The sequence below is a fragment of the Diadema setosum genome, chromosome 4 (assembly GCF_964275005.1).
Source record: "Diadema setosum chromosome 4, eeDiaSeto1, whole genome shotgun sequence".
Taxonomy (NCBI): Eukaryota; Metazoa; Echinodermata; class Echinoidea; order Diadematoida; family Diadematidae; genus Diadema; species Diadema setosum.
Window position 1 is genome coordinate 2,849,242 of NC_092688.1, and position 15,799 is coordinate 2,865,040.

A 15,799-nucleotide genomic window follows, 5' to 3' on the forward strand; every position below is an offset into this window, starting at 1 on the left:
AATATCGATAGAATCATGGATATTATCACAAGACTGCATTTTCAAATGATACTATGTTCAGAGGGAATTTTTTGTACTTATGTCCTCATATATATATATATATATATATATATATATATATATATAAACAATTTTGAAAGTGACTGACATGTTAATTCTACAATGCAGCCATAAGGATGACAACTCATAGATGCCAGATGAAAATTTTAATTTTTGAAAATATGAACAGCTGGTAAAAAACACATTTCCATACAAAGTGATTGATACAACTCAACTAACAGCAACTCTCAAATGTCTTTTTATATTATGTTAATCATCAAGAAAAGTGTGTTGATACTATCTGTTTATCGATTTGAACCATAAATGCAAATATTTATAGATCTATAGAACCTTACACAATAGCCTATGGTGCTTTCTAGGCCAAAGGAAGATATTGTTTCTGTGCCATAAAAGAATTACTACCTACTGCACCTGGCCTCTTGTTGCAAAGATTGTGATGTATCTCTTTGCACGAATGATGGATTACCACCCCAAAATACCAACCTATTCTGGATGACATCTAGCCAAAAATAGTCTGGCACAAATGAAGAAAAAAGAAATACTCATTGGCCTCAGCACAGCTGTCAGGCACTTTCACTTCATAAAAATTTGCACCACATAAAAATCCTTAATACATACAAAAAATAAACACAGAAAAAAAAAATTATTCATCAGCTCCATTGGGCATGCTGCGCTATGTGTGTATTTTCACCACGCAGATGCATGATCCCCAGTACAAATCCTCACCGATCTCATTTTCGTAAGCAGAATCTGGAAGTTTTGACCTGACTCAAGGAATTAATCCCATCAACAGTCTCATATCATTCCCCACCCCCATTAACTTTTTTTTTTCAAAGATTTACATCCTGTGAAACTGTGATGGTATTTCTTAATGATTTATGAACAAATGACATTTCTCCTTTTTTTGTATCTTGCAGTCATATGTCTCGAAAGGTACTTCAAAAACAAAATCATGCTGCAATTAATCACGGAACAAAGCAGAGAGAGGAAGCCACTTGGCATCTTTGGTGACTAATGATCACTTGATAGCGACTTGAGAGCTGGAATACTGGTATCATAACATCATTAGTATTAAGGAGAAAGAGGGGGAAAGGAGGCATATCCTTGAGGTGGTATGAGAGGAGCATTTCTCTTGTTTGAATCAAAACCTAAAATTGGTCACATGCGTGGAGAAATCATTCCTAAGTCTCTGTGTCAGGTCCAAAAAGAGTCTGTCCTCATGAGCTCAACAAACATTAATTTGGTAATTGTGTATGAAAGGTTACCAACGATGACATCAAACCTAATATAAGACCCTCTCTGAAAAATATGGAGGGTGATCTGTACTCTCTTTGACAAACTTACGATATATCATAATTGACATTTCACTAGTGTCTGGTTTCCAAAGGGGGGAAAAAATACAAATTTACAGGATTTTTGGTAAACATATTGACAATACTAGCTTGATTTACAATTTACTAATTACATAAACTTATTTCAATAGAAAGATGAGGGAAAGCAGAGCTGCTGTTCTTTTAGCCTTGGTATGTCAGGCAAATACCATGGTAATGATACTAATGAATAGTTCTAAGAATAATGATGATGGTGATGATAATGATAACCAGAATAATGAAATAGTCATGACAACAACAAACCCATTCCAACTTATCACAAAACCATTTGAATTTAATAAAATTTCTGTGTATGATAGCATTTCTCGACTTTACTGATTCCCTACCCTGCTTCCTCATAATGCCACAAGTTCATTGACTAGGCCTGTATTTCATACTCTATGTCTTGTACAGCAGATTAAAGTTGTTTGTATTGGCTATTGGTAAATAAATAAATGGATATTCTATTTCTTTTTTTAAGCAAAAACATCAATGTCCTCTCAGAAGCATTAGCCACAATACCTGCATGACAGCCAATGTTAAAAAAATAAATAAATGAATAAATAAAAACATGAATCAAATGTTAATTCATGATACCCCAGAGTACTTGGTAAAAATCATTAAGTCTTGCAGTTTCAGCGGCAAAGGCTGGGAGAGAGGGAGAAATCCCCCGCCCAGTGAGTTAATCATTAACTCACTCTGACTGAGGCAGGCCACCCTCCCGCTGATCCATCTCAGGAAACGTCAAGAACTGGGTCTGATATTTATTTCAGCATTTACCAAAAATTAACATGCAATTACGGCTCTGATTCACAAACGAGATTTCTACTTCCACAAAAGAGAAGTCGCATGCGTCCACTGGCACAGAAAGCACTTTTTACTGACACCTTGAAGCTATGGTGCACCACATGCATCAACCGCCATCCTATGAAGTATTGTGATATATTTCAGTTTTCTGGCTGATTTTTCTGCACCTGACACATGACACAAACAATAGTGCCTGTCCTTTATGTTTCTCCTTTACCAAATACATTCACCTATTTCTGCGCCTTTTGTTCAACCATGTTTACCCATCCATTTTATCTCAAATGACACCAAATTTGCTTAATATGACACTCTGAACAAAATGTAAACATTTACTTTAGATAAAATACTCTTAACTCTTACCACAACTGAACAAGGTCTTCAAATAATCAGTGCCAACATCTCTACCATCAATACTATATACTAATTCTACTATAAGCATTAATACTATTATCATCATGATCAAAACCATCATCAACATTATAATCACTGCTAATAGATCATTCAAGTCTCTTGTTTTTAACACATTCAACATTATTATCACCATTTTCACTTTCACTCATTCGGTCATGGATTTGGTCAAAGAAAGACATATGATACATACGGTCATAGACTAGCAGAGCACATTAAAAGTGCATCCAATTATAAAAGACCAGAAAAAGGATTATGGTAGATACAATGAAAGACAAGAGAAATGCTCACGATGACGACAATAATTGTTGTGTATTCATTGGTCAGTCAGTCCTGCTCTTACCTTCGAGTGTGTACATTTCTCCCGACTCTAGCTTGAGGGCCTGCTGAGCAATGTTGCGAAACACTTCGTTCTCAGACTGGAGGCGCTGTAGGGTGCTCATCGCCCGCTTGTAGTTCGTCACATATTCCTCATGGATGTCAAAGTGGCTTGCCTGAACAGCAGGTGAGCAGATATTCAAAAAGAAAAAAATATAGGTGGGTTAGACATAAGGTTATGTTTATTTATGTTTATCTATTAGCAGTGATTATATATTTCTCGTTGTGTTTATTTATTTTATCTATTAGCAGTGATTATATATTTCTATATATAGAAATTCTATATATATATAAATTCTATATATTAGCAGTGATTATATATTTCTCGTTGCACTTGCTGAAAATGGTAATAGAATACCCAATTTTATAATAATTACAAATAGAATCACAGGAGAAATGATGGGGTGTTGAACAAGAAAACAAAATTTATAGACATTAGAAGATATGCTTTCAGGAATTGGCCTCTTTAAAATTATAAATATACCCAGTGATTGAAATACGTATATCAAATACAGCATAAGATGTTGCTAATGAAAGCGTTACTAATTTGTACCTACTGTCATGGTAACAGAAGCTATCCCAGACAAATGCGAAATGACAATGTTGCAAAAACAAAAGGAAACATTATTCAAAAACATGACACACTGTTTGAAGTCAAATTTAGAAAATGGGTTTAGTTTGCGCATGAAAATGTTCGAATGGAACAATAGACAAAATATCCAGCAGGGAGGGGTGGAGAGGTGGGGGTGGGGTAGGAAAAAGAAGAGGTGTGCTCATAAACATACCAGCAGAAACAATGAGGGCACAAATATAGCTATAGTCTCATGGCCTCACGTACAATGGGGATAGCAGTGACATTAGTTCACACTCAGCGCAACAAGGAAATGATGGCAAATGCACGTCACTTTGATAGTGGTACAACATACATCATGGCACACACATTAGTCAGAAGGCAAAGTGTAACAAATTCTTTCTTTCCTTTAAAATATTATCTTAAAAACCTACTCATGAATGAAGCAGATGAAGAAAAAGATGAAGAAAATGCTTTTATTTTTTAAGTATTTCACATTCATGTAAAAGACTACAGAAAAACATAAACAACATCTTGATGTCCTGTTGGCAATGGAGTGCTGGTTTACATAATGGCCAATGATTTTGTGTTTGCTCTAATAACAACAAATTTTCAAGGCCTCAACAATGACCTAGTCACAATTACCCTAATTGCAAGATTTTTAATGATGTGTATCTTGGCTCTTTCCCACTTCAGACTGGTATGCATTAATCATCTTATAAGCATTTAAAGATCAAGTCAATTTTGTCACAGTCTCTCCATAGATACTGACTTTTTTCAGATTTTTGTGAGTTTTAATGCTTAAAATTTTCCCCCCAAATGTTGCATGTGCAATTCATCACTACCTTGTGGGTTTTTTTTTCCCCCATGGCGAAAGTTAGAATTTTTCTTGGATGTCAATAAAATGGGCTGGTAATACAGAAATGATATGTGGCTGTCTGTATCATGATAAAAACACATTTGTCTAAATTTTTAACAATTGATACTGGCATATGTGAGTGAGGTCATTAACATTCAAATGATAGGGTTCTGTGATCTGTTTGTAAGACTAAAGTCTATTCATGGCATATTACTGAGCACAACTATGAGTATCATGTAAACCGTCACAAGTATCATATACATATATTCTGTTCCCTGCATATAAAAATAAAAGGCAACAAAACACTGCAGCGAGTTCTAACACGCTGAGTGTTAGATTAGAGTTTCAGTGTACAGACCACCACGACTACCATTCTTTGTTACATCACTGAGAATCATTAAAAAAGAAAGAATATGAGGAAAAACTGGATTGTTTCTTCTTTTTTCATCATATTTTCATTTTGAAGGATGTGGAGGACAGTGGTATAAAATCAAAACCAAATTTTCACTAAAATACCTCATAAATCACTGGGACGCGGTCACGTCAGCTATTGCATCACTGCTCACCAACTTCAAGCACGCTACAATTCAATATCCGTAATGGCACGCCCTTTGCAATGAGTTACGGATATTAAATTAATCCCTCCCCCCCCCCCCCCCCCCCCCCGGAAAAAAAAAAATATCAAAAAGCTTGGGTTGAGAATATTCTTGATGATCTCCTTACACTTAATTGACTCTTGTGCTATACACACCATCCCCACTTTCCATCCCTTCCAACCCATTACACGGTGTTCACTTAGCCAATTTTCCCGGAATGGAAAATCCACTGTGTTCCTAATTACAAATGTGACTCACTATATCGGCTATCTAATCAACCATCACAGAAGCTAGGATGTCTTCCTCCCCTCCCAGAAAAATAATGAAAATATATAGATAGGTATATACCTACGTAAATGAATTTTATCACTCTTATGAAGTCTGTTGTTAAACCAATTTCTGCATTAATCAAGCCCTAGGCATACTCACAACAAAGTCAGGATTTTTTTTTTTTTTCTAAACAGAAATGGAAATATACCCATATAGATTCCTGGATGGCCATTTCTTGATATGCTTGAGTGCATTAAAACATTTTTAGGGGAAGCCAAAATTTCCCCCTCTCTCCTAATTACAGGATTACGAGATGGGATGGAAGCTTTGTGATCATATTTGCTCTCAGACTCATATGTTTACTCAGGCCGTAATTGGGGAAACATACACCCCTGCCCCAGAAGGAAGAGAGAGAGGGGGGAAAATGACTGTGAGGGGTTATCACACTTGCACAAGAACTGGTTTTGTAAATGGTTTAAACACACAATTCAGCCTAAAACAAGTTATCTAGTTTGTAAATCTGAAAGCAAAACTTGACTGATTCTTCTATCAAATGCACGTCTCACATTGCGTTTGGCCAACCATGATCCAAAGGTATCTACCTCCAATCATTTTAGCTGCAAGTCTGGGTTTGTAGACCAAGTGGTGTGACCTCCAGACCATGTTTGAGGAGGTGAAGCTTAGCTCACCCTTGTACAACTGTATCATCCTTGCATCTACTTCTGCCATATTATGTACATCTTGCAAATCAAGGTAATCATCTCCATAGTTGCCATATGGAGAGCCAAGGAATTCCTGATACCACTTTCATTAAAGGACTTTAATTTGCTGTTGCAAATTACTGGACGGAACAGAGAATCACTTTAGTGTCTGAAACATCCTCCATAAGAACTCTTCAGCGTTTCCAAACATGACAACACACAATAGGCGTGTCTTCATCAGCCCAAAGTTCAAACTAGCAGGAAATTTTGCGGTCTTGGAAAATAGCCCGATACAATGAATGTGCGTCTTCATTAGCTCGAACAGCCCGCTTGGGGAAATTAGCCCAAAAATTGATGCATGCGCAATTTGCATATATTCTGCTTTACTTGTGGTTCGAAAGTGGATTTCCCCACGCAAAATCTCCTGTATCACTGTATGTATGATAATAAAACCAGGAAAGTGAGCAGTACAGCATATTCTCTCCGAAGGGATACAACGATAACGCTACTCTTTCTTCTGTCCAGTGAGACATCTTAAATGAAATTAACAATTTGCAATGCTAAAACAAGTCCAAAATACACACAATCTGCAAGAATCTTCAGCTTAGGTAGAGTGGACCATTAGAAGAAGTACAAACAACAGCTAGCATGCACGGCACTGAGTTATAAAAGGGAGGTGAGAGGTATCACCTCCCTGGTTTTAAAGATGCCAACAACAGTATAGGCCTAGAAATGTGATCCTTGAATACACCGTGCGTGTATGTACTGTACACAGTCATTAGCTTGTCATGCGTTTTCCATAGCCAGCTGGCTAACCAAAAGAGTATGCGGAGGGATCGGGAAAATTTCGGGCTGATGGAGACGCACCCAAAATAGCGTGCTATTTCACGAACTAGCGCGCTAGCTCACGAACTAGACCAAGATTTTGGGGAAAATTTTCCCGTTCAAATAGCGCGCTATTTGCATCTTCACTACACAAATAGCGCGCTATCTTGACATCGGACTAGTTTGGTAACCGCAAGATAGCGCGCTATTTTGAAACTTCGGGCTGATGAAGACACACCTAATTTTGACATCAGTCTGAAACCCCCTCCGAGAGAGATGGAGACCATCCACCTGGTATCACAATGATCATCACCATCATCTTCCCATCAGTGGGAGGAGAGGATGCCTCCCATCTCTGGAGGCAGGGAGAGAGATGAAATAAAAAAAAAAGGGAGGGGGAAAAAAAAGAGGAAGGGGGACCCCCTTGATGGAAACAGTTGTGATGCTGCTAATGACTGACTCACGGCAGTTATTGCAAACTGATTGCCGCGACGTGATGAACGGGCGAGCCTCTGCAATATCGAATGCTTCGCATTGCTCTGTCAGCCCGGAAAATTGGGAACAAAAACTTGGCCTTGCCTCTTCCATCTCCCTCCATCCCCATTCTCTCTTCCCTCCCTCCACCACGCCTCCATCATTTACCACTCACCAATCCATCCGCATCATCTGACTGAGAAAATATTTCCTCGCCCTCCTCTCACGCAACAAAGATTATGGTCCAGCGACAAAGAGGGAGCGCTTTGAATAATTTTTGAAATACGGCGCCGAGTTCAGAACGGCTCGCAGCGCTTGTTTATCTCAATCATTTTTCATGAATGACAGGAGTAAGGTAGAGAAGGGAAAGGGGGGGGGGGGGTAAGGGGAGAGGGAGGTCTCCAAAGATGCTTGATTGAAGAATCTATTCCCACAGGCATCAGCATGACACCTCCTAGCAACATCACTCTTGAGTGGTAGAGTTTGCAACCAGGGAAAATGCCCCCTCAGCAACGTAAATAATCCTCCAGTAAGGTCCGGTCCTTGTCACAATATGAAACCCAGAGAATGGTACCCTACATGTACATGGCTGATAGTGACCGCTCATGATAAACAAGACATTTTTGCAAATTGAAAGCGCAATAGACATACAGGAAATCATTCTATTCTTTCTGTTTTGTTTTTGTGTTTGTGCTTTCATGCCACTAGGAATTTCTAAAAAAAAGTAATAAATAGATAAATAAATTATATAAAATGACCTTGAAGTTCTGTCATAGGACTAAGAATCACAACTTCCATTGTAAGTTGTACATATTGTTTGATTGTGTATTGTTCAGTTTTGTTTTCATTTCAGGAGATCATGAAGTGGTTCAACAATAATCCATGTCTGGCTTTAATCATCTGACACTAATGAATGGAGACTTTGCACAACATCATATATTATAGTATCATTTAAACATATCATTACTTTTTAATTGCAAATGATCTTAGTGTTATAAACTTATTGATTTCTTTAATGGCATTGACTTGGCCATTTAGATTGGGCTAAGAAAAAACTCAAGAATGAAACTAGGAAATAGTTATTGGCCTTTTGAGCACATTTTCAAACAAATGTTAGCTATTGGATCTGGGTATTTATTGTGATGCATTTTTTATGTGGAGTTCATAGGCAATTGAAACTGATGTCATTAAATGTATACATTTCACAAGTATTTGTTTGATTCTAAACTCACTGGCCCTTAAACATTGTGACCATTTTCCCACCCCACCCCCAAGAGTCATTAAAGTCTAAACACAATTTTTAGAATGTTCAGTGCACTATTCACAAAATACTGAATGCAATTTTAGTTGATATTTAAAGTAGAAAGGGTAGCACTGTTGTTTCCATTGTGGGATGTCTTTCATGCAGAAGCGATTGGCTATAATCATTTGGGGGTTTAGTCAATCAAAGCTCAATTTGGTTCACATGAATCACAGTTAGTATAAGCAAGAGATAACTTTTCATTCTATGGAGGTTTTCCACTTGGGGGAATTCTTTACTGTGACAGTAAACTATAAAGCTCTAGCCTCCTGATTTTTCACTGTTTTTTTTTTTTACAGCACTTACTTTTCACCCTATTTTTTTTTTCTTTTCTTCAAAACTTCGCACCAACGCAATATCACAGATTTTGATAGCATGTACGGCCATCATATACAGTAGCTCAGCTCAATGAATAAATCAATAGATAGACAAATAAATACAAAAATGATTACCCACACTGTTCCACAATCAAAGCATTACTCAGATTCTGCCATGGTGATTCATGATACAATTACCTGTACTTTTGCCTCATATAGGGACAGGGGAGGGACGGTTGGTTCTGATATTTTTTTCCCCATAACCTAATGATTATACCGATTCTCACTCCATTAAGTATTTTCACACCCAGGCAAGATCCCTTCGCTGTGTCAGACTGGGCATCAAAATCTCTTTGTTTGGAAAGTGCGATGTTAAGTACAGCGAGTCATAATTCCCTTTCATGGTGCGCAGATTACCTTCACCGCTAGAGTTAAATATTAAACACACTCTATGACATCATGGGAGGCAGCTTCTTGGGTTTTTTTCTCTCTTTTTTTCTTTTTGCATATTTTATAACCATGGCAACACCATCACACTGTGCACCTGATTAGGCTTATTTTGGAGAGGAGGAGTGAGACTCGTCAGGCATCGTTTTAGTGGCACAAGCATGAGGTAAAGCAATTCATCTTGTGACAATACAAATATTTATTTTTTGTTATAGGTTTCTGTGTTTGTTTGTTTCTTTCTTTCTTTCTTTCTTTTTTGTTTTTTTTTGTTTTTGTTTTTTAAGGGAATACATGACCAGGCTTTACCAGACTGAACCTACTTGAACTCTGGCAGTGCATGGTCTTTCATAAAATTCTGTTGCCAATCACATGAATGAAAATAAAACCACCGCGAAAATTTCAGCTCGTACAGTACTATATCAAAAGTTGTGCCATCAAAAGTTAAGAGAATAACTTATTTTGATGAATGAATAATGATTAGGAGTCAGATCTTGTCATTGGCATTCACGCATTGGGAAAGTTGCCATGTAAATGTACAGGCCTTTGTATTGAATGATTTGTCTTAAATAATTGACTCAATGTCTGATCTCTTTTACACTATGCTACACTGTATATTGCTTAATTGGAGCAAAGGTTCTTCTTCTGTGCCATCCTGACTAAGCAGTGGCGACTGTGTAATGGCTAAAGTTCAGTTTGTATAACAGATCGAACTGGATGATGGTCTGAAATGACAGAAACAAGCGACAGAAAAACCAAACTCCAAAACTGTTAGTATTGAGGAAAAAGGCTTTGAAGTTAAGGGTCTATTGAAGTGTGCTGACTCACTTTCTATTGTGTGCACACACACACACACACACACTCACACACACACAATGATTTCAAATCAAACAGAAACCACTTTGAAGGGATAATCCGATTAACAGTGACTTAGCAAACCCATAAAGCTCCTTTGATTCATGATTATTTCAAAGTATCAATGCTGTTACTGACTGTTTTATCACATTTGTGTGCACATTTTTATGCACACCTCATGTGCCTCATGAACAGAAAATGTAGGAAAACAACACCAAATAGAAGGAAAACTCAGGAGAAACCAATCTCTTGACAAAAAGATGGCCTACATAATGTAAGGTTCAAGACATACAGTACACTGTATGCTATAAAAACAACTACAACAGTGTTATGGGTATGTGTGGCTACCAAGAACAATACTTTTTATATTAAAGGGCATTTGATAATATAAACATTGTAAATGCATTATGATTGTATTCCTTATATGGTATCAGGTTAACTATTTAAAATTGATCACAATAATCATTCATCACATCCTATTTGACATTTTCTTTCATATGTATTAAATGCAAAATAATTGTATCATAATATATCAAATGAGATGAAGCAACTAATTCTTTCATTTATGTTTTATGCTTCCATCAATACAATCCTCTCCACTACCAAATTTGCTTTGTTTTGTTTCACAATTCAAAAATATGTATACATAATTATGTACCAGCTAGCTACAATGTAGGCTTGATCCAGTTCTGGATGATATTAAGCAGGATATTGACCTACTCCTTTACAGTACAGACAAAATGTTTTAGCTAGGAACTGTCAGTGATGACAAAGGAGGCACTTATTTGTACACACAAACCCTCAGCACACCCTGATAGAAACAATTAAACCACAAAATATGCACTATGCTTAGGATTATGCTAATGTTCTCTTCTGCACCTACAAATAGGATTTATCTTGTACTTACAACATGTAATTTTAATCAATGAACTAACAACACACTCTGGCTGACTACATCACGAACACACATAAATACCCACAACTGAGATCATACTGTATACACACACACACACACACACACACACACGGTCATGAGGAGCAGGGGAAAAAAAAAGCAAACCTATTCTGCTATCTAGCAAAGCCTGGATACACACACAACGGAATTAAGCAAACACAGACACACATACATACACACATACATACACACACACACAAACACATGCACACACAAATGCTAATCTGACCACTACTTCAAGAACCATCAATACCCTTTATACCCATATGCGCTGCAGAATGAGCTACGTACAGAGGGAGCTACGAGGGCATTTATGAATGAACGAACTCTTTCCTCGGCGTCACTCCGTGTTATTGAACCCACCCGCTGACGCCGAGCGACTTCGCAAATTGCACAACCCCGAGGAAAAAAAAGAAGAAGGCAAGCCTAGCTAGCATCAGGGCGTCATCCCATCATCGACGAAGATATGACGCTGCCCTCGTCACACCGTAAAATCCGACAAGATTTCGACGGAGCACGTATTCTCTCATCGCTGTACCTGCAGCGCGTAATTCAATTTCTGCCTCTTTCAAGTCACTCGTGCTGTGTTGAAAAGCTGTCACAACAGATGGTCAGGCTTTATTGCTTAAAGGCACTGCATTTAAAGTGGCAATGAACATAAAATCCCTGCTCTTGATGATTCAAACACAAGTGGGAATTTGTCCCTTTTCCCTACTTGAAGATACTTTAACTAGTACTTTAACTGGTGATTTTAATTTTGTACCTGATTTCACTGCTTTATTTTTGCACAGGTGGTGCTGGTAAAATAAAGATATTATGTTGATGGGAAACTACCAATCTCTAAAAATCTCTTTTTGTGTAAGTAAACAAAGCCTGCATCATATTGGTCACAGAGTCACTACAGATACTAGCTGAATATATAAAGAAGTGAACCCTGTATTTAGTCTAGGCACAGTTGTCTTACAGAAGTTTATGTACATGAAGAGTAATAAATATTATAGGCCCTACTTTAGGAACTAAAGATACTAGCTGAATAAGAAGAAGTGAGCCCTGTATTTAGTCTTGGCACAGTTGTCTTATAGAAATTCACATCACGAGTGATAAATATTATACTTTAGGAACTAAAGATACTAGCTGAATAAGAAGAAGTGAGCCCTGTATTTAGTCTTGGCACAGTTGTCTTTATAGAAATTCACATCAAGAGTGATAAATATTATACTATAGGAACTACAGATACTAGCTGAATAAGAAGAAGAAAGCCCTGTATTTAGTCTAGGCACAGTTGCCTTTATAGAAGTTTACATCAAGAGTGATAAATATTATACTTTAGGAACTACAGATACTAGCTGAATAAGAAGAAGAAAGCTCTGTATTTAGTCTTGGCACAGTTGCCTTACAGAAATTTACATCAAGAGTGATAAATAGTATACTTTAAATAGGAACTACAGATACTAGCTGAATAAGAAGAAGAAAGCTCTGTATTTAGTCTTGGCACAGTTGTCTTTACAGAAGTTTACATCAAGAGTGATAAATACCTTAGGAACTGACAGCCAAAACAATGATGACACAAATAGAAAGAAACATATATAAACAGAGAACCAATCAATAAAATACAGAGACTGGTTATAGACACCCTGGCTGTAAATATCTGGTATGCTTCATAAGATGATGGACATTTCTACCAGACATGGTTCACTGGAAGCTTAAAGAGAAATTGAAGATACCAGGGGAATTTTAAAAAGAAAGAAATTTGGACAGAAGATCAAATGCGTACACATGAATGAGTTCATTCAGCTACCTTTAAATTGAGAAAGATCCAAAAGAAATGTCTTTGTATTATTGCTTAAAATGCAAATCAATGAATACAGCAATCAAATATTGATGATTATTACCTATACGAGGGAGTTTTGCGAGGCAATTCCGGTTGTTATTTTGCAGGGTTAAAGGTCAGGAGTTGTTATTTTGCAGGGTTAAAGGTCAGCGGTCAATATGCTTTTCGCCACGTCGCTGCGAAACAGTAACAGTATGTGCAAACAGTGCAAACAGTGCAATCTTCCGGTTTGTGGAGGTGGGAAGAGAAAGAGTGGAATCTCTCTCCCCACCGAGCGACCACGAAAAGAAAACATTCCAGGACGTCCAGGGTGTCAGTTACACGCACCGCAGAAGAACGCTGATAAATCAACTCATACAAGGTCGACTACTTACAGCAGCACTAGGCAATAGGCCCGTTCACAAACAACGAAAATCGAAATTTCAATCGCGATCCAAATTTCGATTTTTTTTTCGACCGTTCATACACAGGGAAAAATCGCACTTCGCAGCAAGGAAAGAACGATCAGTGGCCAAACTGCGCATGCGCGAATCTTGCATGACCGAAGACTGACCCCGCCGCAGTCCCAATAGAGTTTCGCACGCGCTACGAACGATGGGATTAAAAATACCGATTTCCGAATCTCGATCGCGCTCACACACACGACGCTTGGCAAAATAATCGCGATTATTCTGAAAAATCGCACTAATAGTGCGAGTTGGATCGCGATAAGGATCGCGGTAATTAGTGAAATTTTTCTGTCCACACTGGAAAAAATTTCGAAATTTTGATCGCGATAAGAAAATCGATTTTTAAATCGCACTTTTTCCCTTGTGTGTGAACGGGCCTAATGACTAGTCCATTTGTGATCAGTAATTGCACAGTGACCATCAGTTTTGCAACTCTCAAACTTTTAACAGAGAAGTAAAAATAAAGAACGTTCAGAAGTTTGAAGTTTGCCTGTTACAACTACATGTATCTTTGAAGTTGGAGTTGAATGATATACATTGATGAACAATTTTGCAATTATTCAACATGTTGATGGTCTACAGCAAATGTGGCTTGATCTGTATCATATATAGTGTATAGCCGTATTTACATATTTTCTTAATTTACCTAGGGGGATAGGTAATAATTATGATATTGACTGGCCTTTCTTTCGGGAGGTACCAGATAAATATTGCCCTCACTGAAAACATATTGCCCTCGTCTTCGACTCGGGCAATATGCTTTCAGTTTGGGCAATATTTTCTGGTACCTCCCTCAGGGCCAGTCAATATTATATAAATGATTTCATGGAGAATATTTTTTAACAGTTGCTAGACTCACCAGGAGTTTGAAGGAGTCTCCTTGCATCTGCTCTGGTGTCCAGTGCTCCAGCTTGGGCTCCATGTGGTGGACGAACTGGCGGTGGACCTCAGCCAGTTCCTTGATGCGGAAGAACATGGTGTCGTACTCCTCCTCCGTCAACACGGGCTTGGAGGTCGAGATGCTGGCCTTGAAGATCTCCATCACCTGAACATGAGGGTGAGATTGATTAGGATGATGAGGGTGATGACAAAATGTTTCATGTCAGATGTCAATCTTACCATACAGAGGATTTCCACTATGTGGTCAGATTGACTTCATTAAAAGAAAGTTTTACTTGACTTTAATACACAATTACAACAGGAAAATTTCATAACACAGATACTATTCAAAAATTCAGAAATATTATGGAATTTTGATGTTTTACACATTTCAGCAAAGTGGTTTGTGATCCAAGTCATATTGAATGATGTCATCACCTCAGAGCTCTTCCACTGCTCTTTAAAAAGAAAGAAAAAAAAGAACATTATGCACATTTTTTTGATCGACTCTCTAGTAATTTAGCTCCCCTATGAAAAGTCATCATCACCAAGTATTTGACCTTTATGAAAAATATCTCTTTTTCAATTCATTCATTCAAAAAAAAGGAAATTGAACAAGAATTCAAAGACATGATAACATGATTCTTGTATGGAAATGACATCACTTCATCTCTTATTCTACACTGAGCTTTGACTGCATGACTACTAAATTTTAAACACCTTTTGATTTATCTGTTCACATGGTAGACTACTGAGGCTGATAGAGGCCTATTTTACCAGCAGGATACATACAACATATATCTCCACTTCAGTAATATGTGAAAATGATCAAACAAAGGTCACAGTGAGCCAACTCCCCTCCCCTATACACACATGAACATAATTTTTCTTCTAACCACTTTCCCTTTTAAGACTCTCATGCTTTTTATGACTCTCCTGCCTTTTATTTCATTCTTTTTCAATACTCAACAAATTACTATTATGCCAGCCATTGACACTTCCCCTTTTTTTTCTCCATTTTCTCTCACTTAGGAGTTATATCATGAGCCTGAGTCATCCAGACTGATATTACCATTGGCTAGAGTCAGGGAAGCGGACTGTCAACATCAGGCCACTAGTCGACCAAAACCTGACCCAAAACTAACACCTTAGTAATGACCTACGAGCCCCTTGTCCAGCTATCTTGGCCTAGTCACAGGAGAGCAATTACATGTAGATGAAGCTAACTAATCAGAGGGTCTAGTTTCTGTGCATGGAACAGGGAGGAATACGGGCACGGCTAAAAGCTCCAGATTTATGCTCCATCCCCTACCAGCCGCATGGGGAAGTTGAAGAAAGCTTGATCAAAACAATGCTAGGGCCCCTTCCCCCCCCCCTCCCCCCCCCCCTCCCCCCCCCCCCACACACACACACATACACAAACAGATAAAAAGAGGAAACAGAAAGAAAG

General features: G+C 37.9%; 1 protein-coding gene across 1 annotated transcript in view; it reads right to left on the bottom strand.

Moving 5' to 3' along the window:
• LOC140226758 (active breakpoint cluster region-related protein-like) overlaps window positions 1–15,799 on the bottom strand; it is a 112,167-nt gene that overhangs the window by 55,921 nt on the left and 40,447 nt on the right. The window contains 2 exon segments of the mRNA XM_072307188.1: window positions 2,989–3,139; window positions 14,330–14,515. Coding sequence (XP_072163289.1) covers window positions 2,989–3,139; window positions 14,330–14,515 — 337 coding nt within the window.